General features: G+C 43.8%; 1 protein-coding gene across 5 annotated transcripts in view; it reads right to left on the reverse strand.

Annotated features, from left to right (window-relative positions):
• The window catches only part of RBFOX2 (RNA binding fox-1 homolog 2), a 179,400-nt gene that overhangs the window by 127,725 nt on the left and 31,912 nt on the right, over positions 1-19,763 (reverse strand). For 4 of the 5 annotated variants that reach the window (XM_032107755.1, XM_032107751.1, XM_032107745.1 and 1 more), the window contains exon 2: positions 15,846-15,896. The exons of the other annotated variant lie outside the window; for it this stretch is intronic. In XM_032107755.1, coding sequence (XP_031963646.1) covers positions 15,846-15,896 — 51 coding nt within the window. The remainder of the gene's footprint in view (positions 1-15,845; positions 15,897-19,763) is intronic. 5 annotated transcript variants of the gene reach the window in all.

The following is a 19,763-nucleotide window of genomic DNA, read 5'->3' on the forward strand; positions in this document are numbered from 1 at the left end:
GCAAACAAACCCAACAATTTTTAAGGACTGTCCTGCTACTGACTTATCATAGCAATTAAAGTCCTTGAATAAACTTCAGGAGATCTCAATTCATAGGCTTATCATTCAGGCACATAAGGAAAAAAAAAAAAAAAAAGAAATGGATACCAAGAAAAGCTTTTTTGAGTTTGTTTGGGATTTTCCTTTCCTCACAACTATACTCAAGAGCACTATTCTGGAAGGCATTGTCAATTCTTCAAGAGAAAAACTCAGTAACTAGGAAAGGTACTTTGCTGAAAACATGTTCCCAAAAATACACTTTTAAATTAAAACCAAGAACACCCACATATGAACAAAACTAAATTGTGAAGCCAGAGAATTCAAGGTTAAACATTGAAGACCATGCAAGCATTCAGATGTAAGGAATTCTCACAGCTCCAGTTTGGGCATTCATCTGCAGAAACGGAGTGACTATGCAGCCACTCCCAGGACATAGCAAACATGAGTTTGGGCAGCCAAGTGGGAATTTCCATGAATTATACCTGTCAGCTTTACTACAGTGGACCAGGAGTAAAGTCTGCAATCCTCCAATACCTTCTGCAGAGAATCTAGCAAGCTGAACATCTACAGAAGAAAAAGCTTCTCTGCTCCTGTGTTGCCGCCCTAGGCTTGATTTTCAAGCTGTATCTTCTGCATTCTGTCACCCATAGATCTAGTCTGAAGTCTACACTGAACTGGCATATAGCAAATATGTTCAGATACTGGTAAGAGGGAAACAGAGGAAGCTCCAACCCTGGTATTTAAATATGTATTTTTTAAAGTTTGGTTAACTAGTAACTGCCTTAATATCTTCATAAAGGGAAAAAAGTTTCATCTCCCTTCAGTTTTTCTATGAGGTAGCAGAAAGCTGTTACACAGCATCAAATTCCAACAAAAGTCTATTTTTAGTGTAAAATCGGGAGTACAATATCCAGTTGAACTGATAAAGGGCAGAAAGATTCTCTGTGCCCTAGACTAATTTGTCAGTGCTAAACAAGGTATTTCTTTGGCTGTGGATTCTGAAGAGGAAGTCATAAATTAAAAAAAAAAAAAAAAAAAAAAAAACACACCTCAGCTCCTATATCAACAACTCATCTCTTCATAGTCCACAGGAGAAGCTATATCAAAGGATGAGCTGATGGCAACCAATTCAAGGTGTGAGATTTCAGGTAGCACAAGGGAAACTACTTCCAAAACCTCATCAATCAAAGTGCAGCATCATTACACCACTTTTTTTTTCTCTGTGTTTACCATGTCAAGTGGCTGTACTGCATCAGTGATTCATCAGCACAGCAACATCCCAGCAAATTAAGAAAGAGTATGAAGATAGAAGTATTGTAACAGCAGGGAAAGGGGAAGACAGGGCATAGCTCTCTTCCCTGAACCACAGAGGCATTTATCAATATGCTGAAACTTTGGTTTAGGTCTGTTGATGATAAAGGGGAACACAGATGGAGAGTAATACCATCCTGCAGAAAGGGACTCCTCCTGGCTTGTTTGTGCAAAGGAAGGTTAACAATGTTAGTGAGTTATTCAGGAAGTAATGGATACCTTCTTGCCCTGAGCAAATTCCTTTTCAATAACAGTAGTATTTTCCTAGGCAATACAACTATATCAAGGTATAATGGCTACTATATTTATCTACAGAGGCCCTGTACTGCTGGGATCTAATTTACTATGGCTTAGAAAGCAGTTTACAAATCCTGGGATAATAAAGTTGCTAGAGAGAGGAATAAAATTCTATCTTCTATCGGTTGGGTGGGAAACTGGGTTTTAATGTCCTTTTTCAAGAGTATAAAATGCATTCTCTTAAACTTAGACTCAAAGACTAATAAACCCCCAAAGTAAACTGTAAATACACCCATGAGAGGGAAGAAATCAGCTAGAAAATACTACATTCTGCCCATTTTTTTTATCCTTATTGTCACAGCTGCTTTATTTCTTCTTATATTCAAATAACATTCTTTCAGTTGACCCTCTGAGAAGAAAAATAATCCATGACTTTACCTAGCAGCCTTATGTACCTAATGAAGACAAAATAGCTGAATGCCTGAAATACGGCTTCGGCGCGGGAAACGGCACAAGGATATAATCAGCAAAGAAGAAAGGAATGACTGCAGCTAATGAAGAGGTAACACCAACAAACACTGAATGACATCTCCTGAGAAACAACAAAACTGAATTGATAAAAGACTTTGGTGGAACACAGCATCAACCTGTGATAAGTACAGGTGGGTGGAAAGAGACCAAACACACATGTCAGGGACTGCAGATACTTCCGTTACATAACGGGAGCACGAAAACCCAGGCAAAATCTGCCATTAGCAGAACTAAAAGCAAAATACTTCAACAGGGGTATTGACAGTTGTCAAGCCACATAAAGGAACAGCAGACTGTTCAAATGTAAGAGGCATTAATAAAGCATTAGAAAAGAGGTATAAATAGATATAAAACAGAGGAAGATTTCAAGATGACAGAAACGCTACTGGAAAACTTCAGTTATAGAATATAATATCCCCAACTTCAATTCACAATGATAAGCAAAGGTCAGTTGTCAGAAATGCAATTCTGTTTCTGATCTCATTCTGAGCAAAGCAGTCCTTAACCATCCCTGTGCCACCACCATCTAGATGGATTACTCTCATGGCTGCAGCAAACATCTCCCTCCATCTGACTGGTCCCTCGGGAATTATGAGCATAAGACAATTTAGAAAAGTGTGTGTCTGTAAAGACTAACTGCACTACTGGTCTCCCGCTTTATACACAAAAGAGAATCCATTCTTCAAAGTCTTTTTAGTGTATATACCTAATATGGGACTTCCAAGAGGCATATGGATAGATACCTACATATATCTTTTAACAGAGCTCACATGCAGTGAGTACTGAAAACACCCCCAGTTTGCAACATGGGATGGCCCAACAAGCTGGCACTTGTGTCAGTGGATGCATTTGAATCAAGAGGATTTTGGCTCTCACAGAAGCAGACCAGCTATAGACTTGATCTTCAACATCACTGCAGTCTGTGGGGTCACATACTGTCACCTTGAAACACCTTCAGCTGAGCTCACATTAAGGCTATTCCACCTTCCCTTCTTTTTCTGACACACAGCCAGGACAAAAAAAAAAAAAAACAACCAAACATAAAAACCTCACACTCAAACAAACAGTACTGTGAATTCCATTATGTTGCATTTTCTGATCAAATCCTGGCAAAATTAGACTCTTCCATTAGAGACTGATTGCATAACCTCCTTACGCTTCCAATCCCCTTCTAAGACAGACAAACTGAATGAGTAGCAACTCATACTTGGTTTAGATGAGATGAATGCTTTGAAGTAACTATGGCTAGCCAACACATGCATTATTGTGTCCTAGGTCCTATGCAATATAGTCTCATTTGATCTTAATCCAAATTTAAGCTCTGAAGTGTAACCACACCATCTGATAAGTATTGGAACTGCTAGAGACACTACTCACTTGATAACAAAGCAACAATATATTAAATTGTTCCCTGTTCCCAAATTTCCAGAAAGCAACAGTGACCAGAAAAGTCTTTTTTCATCCTTGTGCGACCTGAAGAATGCAGGTTTCCTTTCAGATAAAGGCCTTGGTATGGTTATCTAATGCTAATGTCACTACAAACTGGATTAGAGACGCCCAGAAACCTCGAAATTCGTACACAGATAGTCAGCTGTATCCAAAATCTAAGTCTGAAGGAAATCAAATGCTCCAAATTGTGTTTAACGTAGTTAACTTTGCCCTTTAGGTAGGATAAACCAGTAAGAACATATTACATAGTGATTAGATTAATTCTTGAGTGGAATTCAGATGGCTGGCTCTATCTGTCTATTTCAAATTATTTCAGAGACGATCACTTTTCCCGTACTCTGCTCCACAGCAGCAGCTGCTCAAGAAAAACAGCAGTTCTCTGTCTGGGGTGAAGCTGACAGCAACTGGGGACAACGCTGCTGTCAGAGTTCAGCTCCCAGTTCTGAAATGCCATTCTACTGGAAATACCAAGGAGCCTAAATCCGGCTACATATACCACGGGATGTGAAATATCTCTATCTCAGCTTTCAACAGAAAGCTTGAGTCTCATGACATTTACTCCTTTGGCCCCTGTCAGTCTTACTCCAGACCCTGCAAAGGATTGGAGCTAGCTGCCATAAATGGTTGGAAAACAAGATGTTGTTCTCCAAGCACTTGGAAATGAGCAGCACTGTTTCAGCTTAGAGAGACCATGGCAAGGAGCCAGGATGACAGGTGCCCTAGAAATAAAGATGATGATCAAACTGTTGCCAGTGTTAGCCACTGCTGTCCTCCTGACCTATAAGAAAGGGTAGCCCACGCTCTCCAGGTGTAGCAGGAACAATGGACCAGAAAAGGTAAAGATCTGTTTGCTGGTAGTACCTGAAGTCTCTCCTCAACAAAATCCAGCTGCAAAGGAATTTCAATGGGTTTCATTAGATGCAATCCTATTGCTAAAACTTTATTAGGCCTGGCAGCAAGCCAGCTTGGTGCTGCTGTGACACCCAAGTGCAGCTCGTTGAAATCCACAGGCACCAGGAGTTAAAAACACAGATTCCTCCTAGAACAGCCATGAGCTACAAACCTCTTGGGTGGGCAGCAGCAGCAACTAAATCCACTCCCCAACAATTGGCTGGCCTTTGGAAACAGAGGTGGGAAGAGACAGGTCATGGGGGCTGCCTGCCCTCACCCCCAAGTAAATAGCAGCACAGCATCTGCTGAGGTTTTCAGTTAAAATCCGTGAGACAGTTCTCATCATTTTCTGGGCAGCCTCTGGAGACAGCAGCCTCTGACCTTTATCAGGAAGAGCACCCTTGTCCTCTAGTCACAGACTTCCTGGAAAACGTAATCTAGCTGGCAATTAATACAGAATGGAAGGGAGGGGAAAAAAAGCCTCGTAACATTGAATTACCACTGCAATATTTTTTAAAAATGTCCCCACCAAAATGAAGAATTCGAGCAGATTCTCACAACATATTTCACTCCCACAAGCATTATTTAACAGTTCCTACTAAAAAGTTTTTTTCTCACCTCTCCCTCCACCAAAAAAACCTGCCCCCCACCCCCAGTCTTGCTTTGCAGATGTTGCCTGCAGCAGCACAGTGTCTTGCTGTGAAAGCTTCAACACAGGTGTGCAGAGCGTGACCTAGGCAGAATTACATGTGCCATTTCCACTGGGAAATCTAAGAGACTTATTAAGCCAGGACAGTGCCGATTAATCTACTAATGGAATGAATCAAAAGTGTGTTCCTGGCCCTTTCCCTTTCACATCCCAAAACCTCGGGGGAGCTGAAACCATCTGGCAAATGCCTGCTCTGAGCAACATTATGCTACTGCTGGAAATACCTCTCCCTTAATACTAAGAAGAATGAAACCATCTTCCATGCACCAGCTATTCTCGGGAGCATCTGTGTAGCTCGCTGAGGTAGGCTGCCTGCACGCAGCATCCTTCCCCAGCCAGTGCAGAGCTGCTCACTCACCATGCAGGAGAAGTCAGCAGAACAGAAAGCGATCCCATTCATTTACTCGGGGTCCCGCTGAAGCGGGCGGTGCAGGCGGGGCGGAGAAGCAGTTGCTGTACTTGGGGTAAGGCACACAGGCTGCCCTCCCACAGCAGATCCCAGCCACAGGCAGGCAGAAGCACGCTCCCTGCCCAGCCTGAGGAAACGCTCCTCCTGATCCTCTCAGTCCTTTCTTCATGTGAGGGGAGTTGCAGGTAGAGTAGCAAGGATGGGTTTGTTTATGTTAATTAAAGAAAAAAAAAAAATAATAATCTCTCTTCTAAACACATTTGTAATGGAAATCTGGCCAGAGAGCTTAAAGGGAAATCAAAACATCAAACCAATCCACAGTTCATACATAGTAGATATTACTGTGAGACAAAGCAAAGGACTGACTCAGAGATGCTGAATACCCTGTACCCTTTGAGTAACAAGCAAGCCCAGGAAAAAACAGAGATGTGGCAGCTGTCACAAAGAAAGGATCTTGGGCACTTTTAAGATCATATAGGAGCAGAGGAATCCCCTATCTTACAATTTAGACACACACCAAAAAAAAGAAAAAAAAAAAAAAACCAAACAGAAAAAGAGCAGTCATATGGCTGTGGAATAATGACAGTGGTAACAACCAGCTTTTGACTGTCACAAAACACAAATACAGGGCAGGGGAAACAAGAGGTCCTCCATGCTCAGAGACAGCACAGAGCATGTTTAGACAAACATCCATCAGGAATTGTCTAACTTGTTATTACAGACTACTAGAAACTGGAACTCTTGATCCCCTAAATTACCCTTCCACTGCTTCACTACATTGAATCAGAAAATGTTGGTTTACTCCATAATATCCAATTTAAGCCTTTCTTGATACCAATTAAGCTGTCTTCAATGGACACAGTAAATAATCAATGCCCATCCTCCATACTTTCTACCCTTTCTTTTTTAAAAGAAGAAACGAGCTTGGTATTTTCCTACTATGTCAGGCTCTCTGAGCCTCCTTTTCTTGTTCTTCCCTGGACTTTTTCCAGATTTCACCTGTGCACTTGCTGAAGTGCCTGAAAGCAGGTACAGTGCTCCACTTGCTGTACCAAGCTGTAAAGAATAACTGTCTTCTGTAATTATTTGTCATACCTGGAAATGCATTCCAGGTTTTCAAGATCACAAAAACCAGCTAAATACTTAGTCTGTTATCTCCTATTACTCCAGATCTTTCCTTGGATATTACTGCTTAGCCAGTTAGTCTCCATTTTATATTGCATATACAGTTCTTTTTGTTAATACAGCTTGGTTTTGTTTAATTTCACATTGTTGGATTTCAGGGCATTTCTGCAATTTACTGTGATCTTTCCAACTTCTAATCCTACCTTCCAAAGGCTGCCAGTCCCTGAACATACATATGTTCACTCACTGTTTTATTACCCTCAATTTTGATGAGCAGTAGAGAACAGCAGAGCAGCCAAGCCAGACCATGCTAAGACTCCAGATCAGACACACACACACAGAAAAGCATGATATAATTGCTCGACATACAGCTTTCCAGTGAGGCATTCAGCCCCTTCTTAATTTCACCTTTCATTTGTCTAGTTAATGTAAAGGTCATGTGGCACTATGTCCAAAGCCAGTAGCTTTCTCTGTCTGCCAGGCCTGCTGCCATGTCAAACGAAAAAACTAAATTGATCTGACATGATTAGCCCTTAAAAATTAGCAATGTATGTCTGCTGTTGGCTTAATTTCCTTTAGTAAAGGATCTGACCATAAGCATCTGATCTTTTTCAGCATCTTTCCATGTTCTGTAACTACACTGACCACCTGAATTTCTTGGTATCTCTAGCTGCCTTTTAAAAAAATTAAGATGCAAGAATAATATTTATTCACACACACTCCCTTCATTCACTTGAAAGCAGTGAGATTTCATGATGTGCAGAATGCACACCAGAGAAAACCCACTACTGCAGCACAGGCTCTGTGCGCCCAAAGGAGGAGACCATCTCTCACAGTGCCTCTGAGCAGCAGCAGTACTGTGCAGCACACCTGCCTCTGCATGAAACCAGCTCGGGCCAGGAGCCTGCTCAAGCCAGGAAAGCCTAAAGAGTGCCTGCCCCTCTGAAAGCAAGTCTGTTATGAGCACTCCTCCTCCAGGATCCCTCCTGGATGTTCCCTCTGCTCACAGATCAAAGAGTTTTGCGGAAACCTTTTCCGCCGTGACTCTTCGACGAACCAAATGCCAGCACAGGCCGCGTGAAGGGGCTGCTCTCTCCCCATCCCTCTAAACACAACCTCCCTTGCCCAGAAGAGCCGTTCCAGAAACACCTAAGAGGAGTCACCCCAATCGCCTGCGGGACGCCAGAGGCCGAGCCCCCTGTCTCCGTGCCGCGGGCTGTGACACTGCGCGGGGCAGCCCGAGGCGGCGGGCCCGGGACGCGGGCGGGGCGGGGAGCGCTGGCCGTGCGCCGGCTGCCCTCTCCCGGCAGCCCAGCGCCAGCGCGCCCCGGCGCGGCACGGCCCGGCCCGGCCCGGCCCGGCCCGGCCCGGCACGGCCCGGCCCGGCACGGCGCGGCGCGGCCCGGCACGGCGCGGCGCGGCCCGGCACGGCGCGGCACGGCGCGGCCCGGCACGGCGCGGCGCGGCCCGGCACGGCGCGGCGCGGCCCGGCACGGCGCGGCCCGGCCCGGCCCGGCACGGCGCGGCGCGGCCCGGCACGGCGCGGCGCGGCCCGGCACGGCGCGGCCCGGCCCGGCCCGGCCCGGCCCGGCACGGCGCGGCGCGGCGCGGCCCGGCACGGCGCGGCGCGGCCCGGCACGGCACGGCGCGGCGCGGCACGGCGCGGCCCGGCACGGCCCGGCACGGCCCGGCACGGCCCGGCACGGCGCGGCCCGGCACGGCACGGCGGCCGGAGCCGAGGATCCCAAGAGCACGGGCTGTCTGTCAGCAACACGCTGTGGCACTTACGGGTACCTAGAAATAACAGCTGCACAGGTATTATACACGGGGCTAAAAAATTTTTTTTAAAAATTATATATATATATAATTCACATAAGCTGTTGAAGTTTTGTTTTGTTTGCTTTGGTTTCATGGGTTTTTTTCTTCCAGTTAAGAAGAAAACCTTCACCCATGCAGTCACAGTGCAGCTGTGCAAGCTGAGGACCCCAAGCCCCCCCTCACCTGAGAGCTTTAAAACCACCTCAGTTTCAAGTCAGTGATGCACAGAACTTTTCCCCCATAAAACACACCTAAAGCAGGGACTTGTTGCCACAGGATGCTGTGGATGCCAAAGGTTTAGACAGGCTCAGAAAACATTTAGAGAAATTCAATAAAGAAAAAAATCTATCACAGGTGACTTTAAAAAAAGAATAAAAATCTATAGCCAGGAAATCCCAAAGCCACAGGATTGCTTCAAGAGCACAGCAGAGGGGAAGTATCACCGAATCTTGGCGCTGCTCCCTCTGCTGTAAGTACTTGCTATTAGACACTGTAAAAGCCAGAACACTGGAAGGCAGAGACCTTCTTTCTCACCCGGAATAGCTGCTTTCATGCCCTCAATAGGATATCATAGCTATCAACAGGCTGTTTTCTCTGCACCATTTGGTTTTAGTCCTACAACTGATCCTTTTGCAGACTACTTCTAGCACACATGCCACACTCCAGCATAATCATTCGGAAGGGAAAATCTAAACAAGCTGCTGTCCCTCTTGCCAAAGGAACTGAGGGGCTTGGGAATCGCCAAGATAGACACGGAGTAACACTCATATGGTCATCACAGGAGAAAAAGTGGTCTCCTGGTACTCTCCCCAAGGATGACTCACATCTCCTCTCTTTAACCCTACGCAGAGATGAGAAACTGCTGCAGTCAGAGGACTCAAACATGAAAGGAATTTGCATTACATCATCCAAACCCATTTCCTGCCAACGCCTTACAACCACAGAGCTTTGGCGGACTATTCATCAGCAAGGTATTTGTTACTTCCCTTGAGAAGTTGTTCATAGGACTTAAGGAGCTTACTGTCAGGAAGTCTTCCCATGTATCTGAATTAGGTGCGCTCCTTAACTATTTCTTCTCTTACAACTTTTTTCCACGTGGTCTCTTGTTATTGATGATGAGAAAGGCACGCACTGGCATGGAGTTCGCTGGATATGTTTATGGAAGGTATTCAGGGCTCTGTAAGGAAAGGATTCCGTGCCTTGTATTCAGAGATTAGAAAGGCAACAGACATGGGGAAAAGGGGAATAAATATACAGCCAGAGTGATCCATTTGCAAGACTCATGTCAACTGCAAGACATCATGCTTCCTGTATTATTTAAGGGGTTTGATGCCAGGAAATCAGCTAAACAAAGGAAAGGAGAGATTTGGGGGAATGTGGCCAACATAAGCACAGAGACTTGGTTCAGAGTGAAATATCAGAAAGGAGGTTTATAACAAGCTAAGCTAATTGGTGGTGTATGTTTTACTTTTCTTTTTTTAATCCCACTTATTCATCTTTCCTGCAGCTTCTTAGGGATGTAGTTTGGGCTTGAGAAAACAAGGAACCACTTCTTCATGCTTCAAATGATCTAGCAAGTGCCTGACCAAGACAGTTCTGGATTCAGGGGAAATGTATCACTAGATTAGTCTCAGTGGATCTTGCTTTTCCAACTCATCCTTAATTGTTTAAACTTCAATCTGTAACCACCTCCTTCAGTTTTCAGCTAAACATTCTGCTCTCTATTTTCCTTCTCAATATCACAATTTACATTGTTTTAATTTAACTCTCTTCACTCTCTCAACACATTTTTACCTTCTGAATATACTGAGAGTTTTAAGTAGTGTGGGATGCAATCCTGTAAAGGACTTCTCAAGTTCCTCCCCTCCTGCAGTGCTAAATGGCTTTCCATAAGCACATCTGAACTGGCCCAAACTCTTCACAGCTTCATGAGGCAGTAACATCCCAGCAGTTCTCCCACTACAAACTCTTGAAGGCCTTTGTGTGCAGCTGCCTCACAGATGCTTCTCACCTCCTGAATACATTGGACATTTTTGCCCAGACCACATTCTCTGAAACGAAGCTCCTTATTTTCTATGGACACTGCAGTTAGGTCAGTAATAGAATATCCCTTCAGTCCTGTCTAGTACAGTATGGAAACATTTCACTGCTTGCCTGAAGAGAGGCTGTAGGAGCCAGGATGCAAGAGATTTGGCAGACTTACCCTAATCCACCTAATTTTAAACATAAGGAAAGTGCTTAGAGCAGTTTCCCCTCATTAGCTTGGTCCCATCCCAAATTTTGGGTTGATTGCTTTCAAGCCAAGAGGGACTCTTCAAAAGCACCAGGAACACTGAGCCTGGTCTTCTCCATTTTATATGGAGGCTCTCAGAAGCTTCCTGAGCTTTGTCCCAGCTATTTACTCACAGAGTAAGGTGTTAAAACTATTTGAGCCTCTCTAGAACCTCTCTCTGTCCCTGAGTTTAAGAATTTGTATTAAATACGCTTTTCAAACAAAGAATGTAAGCAACAAACAACTCAAAAACACACAAACCATGCTCCTTTCTACCTCCTGAATAACTTAACACATCCACTGCCACCACCTCACAGGTTACAAAGCCAAATAATATACACACTGGAGGGTTTATTTTCATGGCCAGTTACTAGGAGGAAAACAAATTAAAAACTAAAACTTTTCAGGAAGACTTCTTAGATTTGAACTTTCAGACAGGGAGTCTTTATAACAGAACTGACCAAGCAGGGCACTGGAGAGACTGTAGTGGTTCGTGCTATCATGGTACAAGTGAAAACAAACAAGTGACCAAACCATTTTCCTCCAGGATGACATTTTTTATTTGCTTCATGACAAGAGCATCTCAAGTCTATTGGTACTAAATAAAGGAAATTCTGGGTAGATATCCTAACCAATGCTGGGCCACTGAGCTGCTAATCAAGTTGTGGCAATATCCCCAAATTCACATTTATCCACATAATGGAGAAGAGGAAGATAGGTGAAGGAGTCTCAGGCCACACTGATGAGAGAGGAGAGGTTTCCCCCCTCTTAACTCTCTGCTGACATCCCTGCTGCTTGCTGCCAAGAGACCACCAATGAGAGCAGCAGTGCCCCTGTGCAGCCAGCTCCAACAGGAAGCCTGGTGACCTGCTGTCCTGCCTCCCCATGGGAGCTCTCACACACCCTTCACATCTCAGGATGAAGGGCTTCCTTGCCAAACTCCCCACATCAGGAGGGACTGGGCAAAGAAAACAAACAGGGAGGAAAAAAGCAACGGGGATGCTTCCTGTTCTCACAGACTGCCACCACTGCTGTTCAGTTCCCCCTCACCAGCTTGTGGCCCCAGGGAAGGCAGCGCACACATCCGCCTGGAGCCTTCGATGCCCCATCAGATATTCCAAAGCAGCAAGTGAGTAAAGACCCGGGGGGAAAGGCTGACAATTGGAGAGGATTTAACAGCCTTTCACCTTAAGCTTGAACTCAAAACTGAGACGATACTGATAAAGCTGTTCCTAGCAGTTGCCATAGGCACCCACTACCTTGGGCTGCAGCTTCATCTACATACAGGAGAACAACAGGTCAGAGCTGGTGAGTGCTCAGATGGAAAACCAGCCACCGAAATTAAGCTGTTGAAGGAAGTGTCACTTGTGATAGGTAACAATGTTTCCACCACATTAGCACCAAGCCAATGGCCCAGTTTGATTTAAGAATTGTACTTACGAAGTACAAGCTTTTAAAAGAGGCTTCAAACCAATATCCTAACCCGTTGTGATAGCTGAGGATCACTTTCCATAACAGAAGAGGTATAATAGCTCTAACATCCTGACCCAGTTCTGGTGTGTGCAATTACCTCCTGCTTCCATAAACTCTCTCCTCCTCTCTTCCCTTCAGTGGCAGCTAAACAAGGTGCTCTTGCTCATTTTGCTTCCTGTTGGGGAACAAAATTATTCTGTGCAGCTGCCAAATTCTGCCACAGAAGTGCCAGTATTCAGCACTCTAACAAATCTCAGATATCATATCTAATACATTTGGACATGAAAAGCACTAGAGCAATATGATTTGGGCCTTGGCTATATACAAAATGAGCTGGCACAGTCAGCATGGAACAGCCTTCTGGAAGCAGAATATGTATTCTTGATGAGTTTGTCTGTATGTAAAAGCTGTATCAGTATAGCTGTACCAGTCATTTTCCATGTTGAGACCAACTCAAAGTACCTCAGAGCTGTTTGTCACAGCTTGGGAAATGAAGCAAGGAAGTCTTGGTTCACTGCATTTTAGGCAGGTGCTTGCATTACAAAAAAAGAAATACCATTTTGTTGGCAGACATAACCGAGGGATGAAAAACTGAATAGTCCCCAGGGAATAAGCTCTCCTCACCAAAAGACTTGGTTCTCATCTCAGTTAGCAATGTTACACTATGTTACACCAATGTTCCCCCCTTCTCCCTTTACCACGGGCTTTGTCCCAGCCATCAGCCTAGCTCTGGGAAAAGGAAGGGCATCCCTCCATTCCTGAATGTGCATTAGACATCCACAGAGCAAACCTTGAATTCCTGAGAACAGTCCCCAGAGAGCTCTCCAGCTCCTTACATGACTGTACCATAGATCCAGTAGTACAACACTTTGGCAACAGAAAGCCTCTTTTTAGGCAAACTTACACAACAATGATTTAGCACATGTGCTCCCCAGGTCCTATCACCAGAAAAAGCCCAGCAAGCCAGCACTCTGGCAGGGCAGGTAAGGAACAAGGGGGCTGCACAACCACCCAGAGCTTTTAGTTATCATAAAGCAATCACACAACACCAGAATTCTGAGAGGAAGAGCCTCAACATGAACCCCATCTCATTTGTTTCAGTACTGCTGCCCATGCATGATGACAACAGAATGCTTAAATACTTGGAAAAATATACAAAATCAACTCCGTTCTAGAGACCTAAGCATTCCCAAATGGCCCAAGTGAGGACTCAAACCAATCACAGATTTCCACTGGCAGGAAGAAAAAACTCCAATAACTTGGAACATCTGGGTACGATTTAACCACTAGAGGGTGTAAAAACAGCACAGTGAAAGGTTTGCAGCCAGCAATTAACGACGTTCAGAGCCTGAAGGAACGAAAAGGGCATTCCAGCAGGATGCTACATAAAGTGAAAGAAATGGCGAGTCAGAATTTGACTACTGTGGTCACAGGATGAAAAACCCTAAAAATAAGCTCTGCTTTGCTACTTCTCCTTAAGAAAACAATGTGGAAAAAGAAAACACAGCAAAAGTACTTACAGTAAAGAAGTGCAGTGGGGAAGAGCATGATACATTGACTTACCCTCACCAGCTCAAATCCAGCTCCTAATTTTAGGAAATCCAACACAATTGCTCCTATATCTCATAATTACTTTGTTACAGGGTGAGGACCCCTACACATATTCCCACACCACTTCCTCCTTTCCCAGTGCAAAAAGGCAGGTGATGGATCAGCCACTGCTCATTCTCCCACGCCAGCCCCACCCTCTGGAAACAGAAGACTTCTGCTGCTGCTATCAAGTTAGAGGCTCGCAATGAGATTAGCTAAAAGCCTTGAAACCTCATTAGTGAAAACCAGATCTGAATTTAAGCTGCTTCAGGGACACAGCAAGACAGACAGACAAACACTTACTACAGATCAAAATGTTGTAGAGAGCAGGAAGAAAAAAACAAAACAAAAACCAGCCAAAAAAATCTTTTTACAAAGATTGGCTAAATGAAAACACACAAGTTAAACTGCAGCTGTTTGTCCTCCAAGAAAATTCCATAAAGCTATCTGCCACCTGAAACACATAGACACACTTGCTAACATTCATTACTCCCTGTGCTCACCCATATAGAGCTCCCCAGGGCTACCCAGGCTGTAATTCTCATTTCACATCCTGGCTGTAGTACAGTTTCCCATACCCATCTATGCTGATTTGGCAACCTGCCAGCAATAACAGTTCTGGACTTTCAAATCAGAAGAGTTCTTATGGGATGAGAAAGAGGAAACCTGTGAAGTGGGATGTACTGGTAGGTATTAAAACACCCTAAAACACCCCTAAATGGGTAGGTAAAGTGAAACACCAAAATGTACAGAAGGTGCTACCAGAATGGGAAAGCCAAAAGCAGGTATGAACCACTTTAAGGATCTGGGACCAACTCTGCCTCTCAGCTTAGCTTACCTCACTTAGCCTGGACAGAGTAGGCACACAACTCTCACAGCATCCCAGTGCGTAGTATTTATTTGTGCTAGTTAGCAGTTTAATACATCCCAGAAGACATTCTGAATAACTTCCTCCTATATGGAAACTCGTACACACGTACCAAGCACCAAAGACTTGAGCTCTTCAGTTGCTGAGGCTGCACTATGCTGCACTTCCTTCATAAAAACATCTCCCATTAAGCTGTTACTACTTACACCCAGGCCTCATCAAGAGATGATGAAAATCACTTTCTTTATATAGCAGTACCTGAGAGTATTAAAGAATTTGATTTTGGTTTTGTTATTTGCTCATTACTGAAATGTGCTGCATTATTGATTTTCTGTGCATATTAATTTCCTGCTATACTGGTTCATACTCTGCTTTGCAGTAGCACTGCAGAACACTGAAAAAATTTTGTTCTAAGAAGGGAGATTTAATGTGTGACAGTCGTATCTTACAACCATTAAATTTCGTTTGTTCCAAAGGATCTCCTCCTTCTATCGTGCAAATTCATCAACTGGGATTTCTCTGTCTTCTGTCAGGAGGCAAGAGAATGCTCACAGATGCAAGTGCACTGAACAGTGTAATTTTTACTGCTGTAGAAGGAGAGCATCCTGAATAAGAGCAAGGGGCAGGGGCCCTGCAGGACTTGAAAGGAAGGCAAGACAAGTTCACAGATATTAGAAACAACCCAACAGGACGTGTCATTCCTTACTCCACCAGCAAAGCAGACTCTCACAAAAACTCAGTGTTGTTTTGCTCCCCAGATGCCAGAATTACAGCAATAAGTATAAAACAGGGCCAAGTATGCACTGGCACTGAACATCTACATTCATTAACACTGAGGAGATATAGTGGGAGCTTAGGACAGGGATTCTAAGCTGTGACATTTTTAAAATCAAGAATTTCCTGAGCTGTTGGTAATGTGGATGATATTTAACCCCTTACCAGGCACCTTGCCACATACTGATGAAAGCCGTAAAAACCCATTCAATTAATCACATATGTCTCCACAAACATTCCACAATAGAACAAAACTATTTCCACTCCATAACACGACAGCCAGGAAGCTGTCAGACAAAACATCCCTAAGTGTGCAGAGACGCACGGATTACTGCAATCAGACACTTACTTGATTGTCTCTTGCTGGATATCCATGATAACCTGAAGTCAGAGGCTCGTTCTGCAAGACAAGAAAACAAAGAGTGAATGTAGGGGTTACAAGGAATAGAAAGCAAGGAAATGTAGGTCTGTCTTAACTCAGGCAAAGACAAGAACTTGCATGAAATGGGGGAAGAATGAGCTAAAGTATTCTGCCAACTTCCTTTTTTCCATGTAAGCCAATACACCTATTTACAATTGCATATGCCAAATTGTGTAGAAGGAAAAAAAAAAAAATCAAAGCCATAAAATAAGAATAAACTAATCCTACTTTATACTCTGTAATATCAGTTTGTATAACTGTGGTTGTTTTCCAAAAATTTTTGATATGCAAACACATTTACCATCATGAAAACTGAACAAAACAGAACATAAAACTACAGAAGCTATCGTGCACTTCGCCTGGTCTTGAAGACGTTTCCCAAAATATTAGCTGTAAATGTGTCATTTTTTTCCCTTTTCAAAACTATATTAATAGTTTAACATGAACTTTAAAAGCAGTCAATGTAACTTCAAACACCCCAGTAAGCCTGTACAATAACTCAACACTCCCAACAGGAAATCAATCCTCTAGGCTTTATTTCTTCAGCCCAGAAGGGACTCTGAGCCTACACATTTTGTGATATTGGCTGCTCCATCATCCTGCTCTGCAGGAATATATGAACCTCCAACACTTCTGAAATTTCTCCATGAAATTCCCAGACTCATCTCTATTTTAGCAGTGCACTGGGGATTAAGATAACATAATACTTCCTAAATGTTTATTTCTGTTTCTTAATTTATTTTCAGTTCCTCTCCCTCCAACACATCCTCTTTGGAATGGGGAAAGGGCACTCACATGCCTCAGGCATGCATCTTTCTGTCTGGGCAGAGGATAAACTAAACTAGACAAAGTCTATATCAATTCCACCCTGGTACCCCCTGTGCATTCACAAACAACTCCCAGCAGAATGCTAGGAGGAGGAGGAGGAGGAGGAGGAGGAGGAGGAAAGAAAACAGCCACCCTCCACAATCACTTTTTAAGTCTATCTCCTGTTATGACTTGTGAGGGGGAACTCTTAAGTCAGCTCTGCACTTTCTCCAGCAGCTCTTGGGGAAGGAGAGGAGGGAAAGAGAGGCCCAAGGGGAAGACCCTGACAAAACACAGCAAAACAATCTCAAATTGTCCAACACAAATACATTATGGGTATGAAGCTGACTGAGATGTACAATCACTGTCAGGAAAGAGTCTGTGTTGAGATGTTTTAGGTTTTGTGCTGGGACATTTGAGTGAAAGGCCAGCTCTCTGATTTCCACCAGAGAGAGGTCTACTACCCTACACAGGGCATGTGGCCACTGGCACAATTTCACAGTTTACACAAAGCGCTTTAACAGTTTCTGCCGAATAGCAAGGTGCTAATATTTCAATGGCATTCAAACAGCATTGCAGGGACTAGCAATGCTATTTAAAGTTTGTATCCATGCTCCCTCTCTTCCTCTTTACCTCAAGCTGGCCCAGGGGATTCTCTGTGGAAACCTGCCAGGAAACATTCAGCTTCTCCTCATGCTCTCATGCTACAGTAGCATGCACAGTATGAAAGCTTCAAGGACAACAAAACTTTTGGCAGCCAATTTTTGGGGATTAACAGTAATTAATTAGGCTGGCCACCGTGTGAGTACATTCTTCTCAAATACTAACAGCCAGAAAGCAGGTTAAGCACAAAACTCCACAAACGATTCAGAAACAGAAGGAAGGACACATGAGTTGGAAGAAGCAAATGGAGACTATCAATTACAGCACCACTCAAAGCTTTTGGGTTTTAACTATTACCTTAAGTAAGAACAAACAACACCACAATGAAAACACACAGTCTTTTTCTCCCCCAGTGTTAAGTACAGCTTATCAGCACTGTGATTGTTTATCCCACAAACTACAGTTTACCAATTTATGTCCAAATTCCATAAACATCTACCCTGTATCAGGAAAGATGGTCTTCTCCTGAAAGACTATTCCAGGCATGTTTTTAACAGTACTTATAGACACACCTGAAAGGTCAGCATCTCAGACAAGTTCCGCGCAAGTCTCTCTCAATACCCTGAAAACCAGAAAGATTTCCACACAGAGAATAAGGAATTAATGGACAAGTTGCCCTTACAGATACCAAAGATAAGGGCAGTGAATGCAAGCTGGAAGTTATAATAAAGAAAGAAAATAGAAATAGTTATTTTCAGGATGATGTTCTTCACATAAGGGACTAATAAGAGGGACTGTCATCACGAGGCTGTGGCAGAAAAGAAACAGAACTGAACTTTGTGGGATTTCCTGAAATCAAAGAACCTGGATGCCAAGAAACCACATCTAGAAACAGAACAGTTTCGAAAGTAGAAGCAAATCACGAAAGTGTGAAGAGAGAGATGATTACAGAGATCTGAGGGCAGTCACAATACGTAAGAATCCAGAAAGAAACAAGAAAAATCGAATGGAGGGGAAAATGCCACACATCCCGCAATCTCCACTTTGTTTTTTGGAAGACAAACCTCACAGAATGCAAACTAAAGATGTCTGAGGGATATGGTTGCAGCAGGAGGTGAAAAGAAGAGGTGAAAGAGGGTTACATTAGTGAGAGTCCAGAGATAGCAGAGGTTAGAAAGAGGGCAGCAGCTGGAGCATTAAGGTCACAAAAAGGCCAAAGATATCTCTTTGCCTTTCATACAGCAATGCTACCACCAAGTACTGGACTCTTTGCAAAATCCCTGCTGTGCGTATCATTGCTCTAATTGAACTTAACTCTCCAAGAGAAGGCAGGAAGCGCCTAGGGAAACCGTCTCCTGCCAATAATCTCCAGTGCTGCCAATTTTACAGGTCACTAATGGTGAATCTGGGGCCTGCTGCATGATTATTCCATACGGAGTTTGCTTTTGTTGAAAACTAAACAGAGCAAGAAGTGGAAGCGTTAAACTCCTGCAACTGGAACAGCACAGTCCAGCAACATCCAGACAGAAAACCCCTACTAGTAGGCAATCTAAACTGGGGATACAGCTCAATCTCCTCCTCTGACTGCACATGAACAAAACTAATCTCACAAAATGGAAGTGAAAAAGAGACCGGCAAGGTTTGACACAGATAAGTACCCCGCACAAACACAGAGGGACCCTGCCTTCTGACAGCAGCCGGAAGGGAGACGGAATCCCCAGATAACTTCATCTCTCTTGCACAGCTCCCTCCTGCCAATTACATTCTCTTTCGATGCCAACATGCAACCAGACATTCATAAAGAAATTGAGTTAGGTAGCACTAGCCTGCAAAATCAAATCAAACTGTCACTGGGATGTTTCATTACGTTGTTTACCACTGAAAGGCATTTCTCAGGTACTTGCAATTTGCTTTAGAGTAGGGAGAATAAAACTGGAAGCTAATACCATAAATCAGCTTTCTGCAACACATATTAGGATTTTATTCAAACCATATTGATGGTTTCACACGTGGGCTTCCACACTTCCATAGGATGTGTGACCATTGTGGTTGTACCCCAGTGACAGCTTCTGTGCAGGCCAACTAGATTTGACAGGATAAAAGTCACAACTCAGTCAAATCCACTACGTCTTTACCGCCCCTTTATTTCAAAGTTTTCCTGTTCTTTCATTTCCCAGCCTTGCTAACACAAGACCTTTCCCACTGGCACTTGCAATAGTAAGGTCTGCCACAATCTGCAAGTCACAGGTACTGCCTCAGGTCAGAAGATAAACTGACCACAGTTATTTGCAGATGACTGAAGCTCAAAGTAGATGCTCCTGCACGAGCAGAACAACCAGGCTTTGGAGTTTTTGGGGTTTTTGATACCTCTCAACTTGACAAATTCTAAGAGCTGCTGAATTAGACACATCTTGAAAACATAAGGAACTGCCAATA

This window comes from Corvus moneduloides, chromosome 4, assembly GCF_009650955.1.
Source record: "Corvus moneduloides isolate bCorMon1 chromosome 4, bCorMon1.pri, whole genome shotgun sequence".
Classification (NCBI taxonomy): Eukaryota; Metazoa; Chordata; class Aves; order Passeriformes; family Corvidae; genus Corvus; species Corvus moneduloides.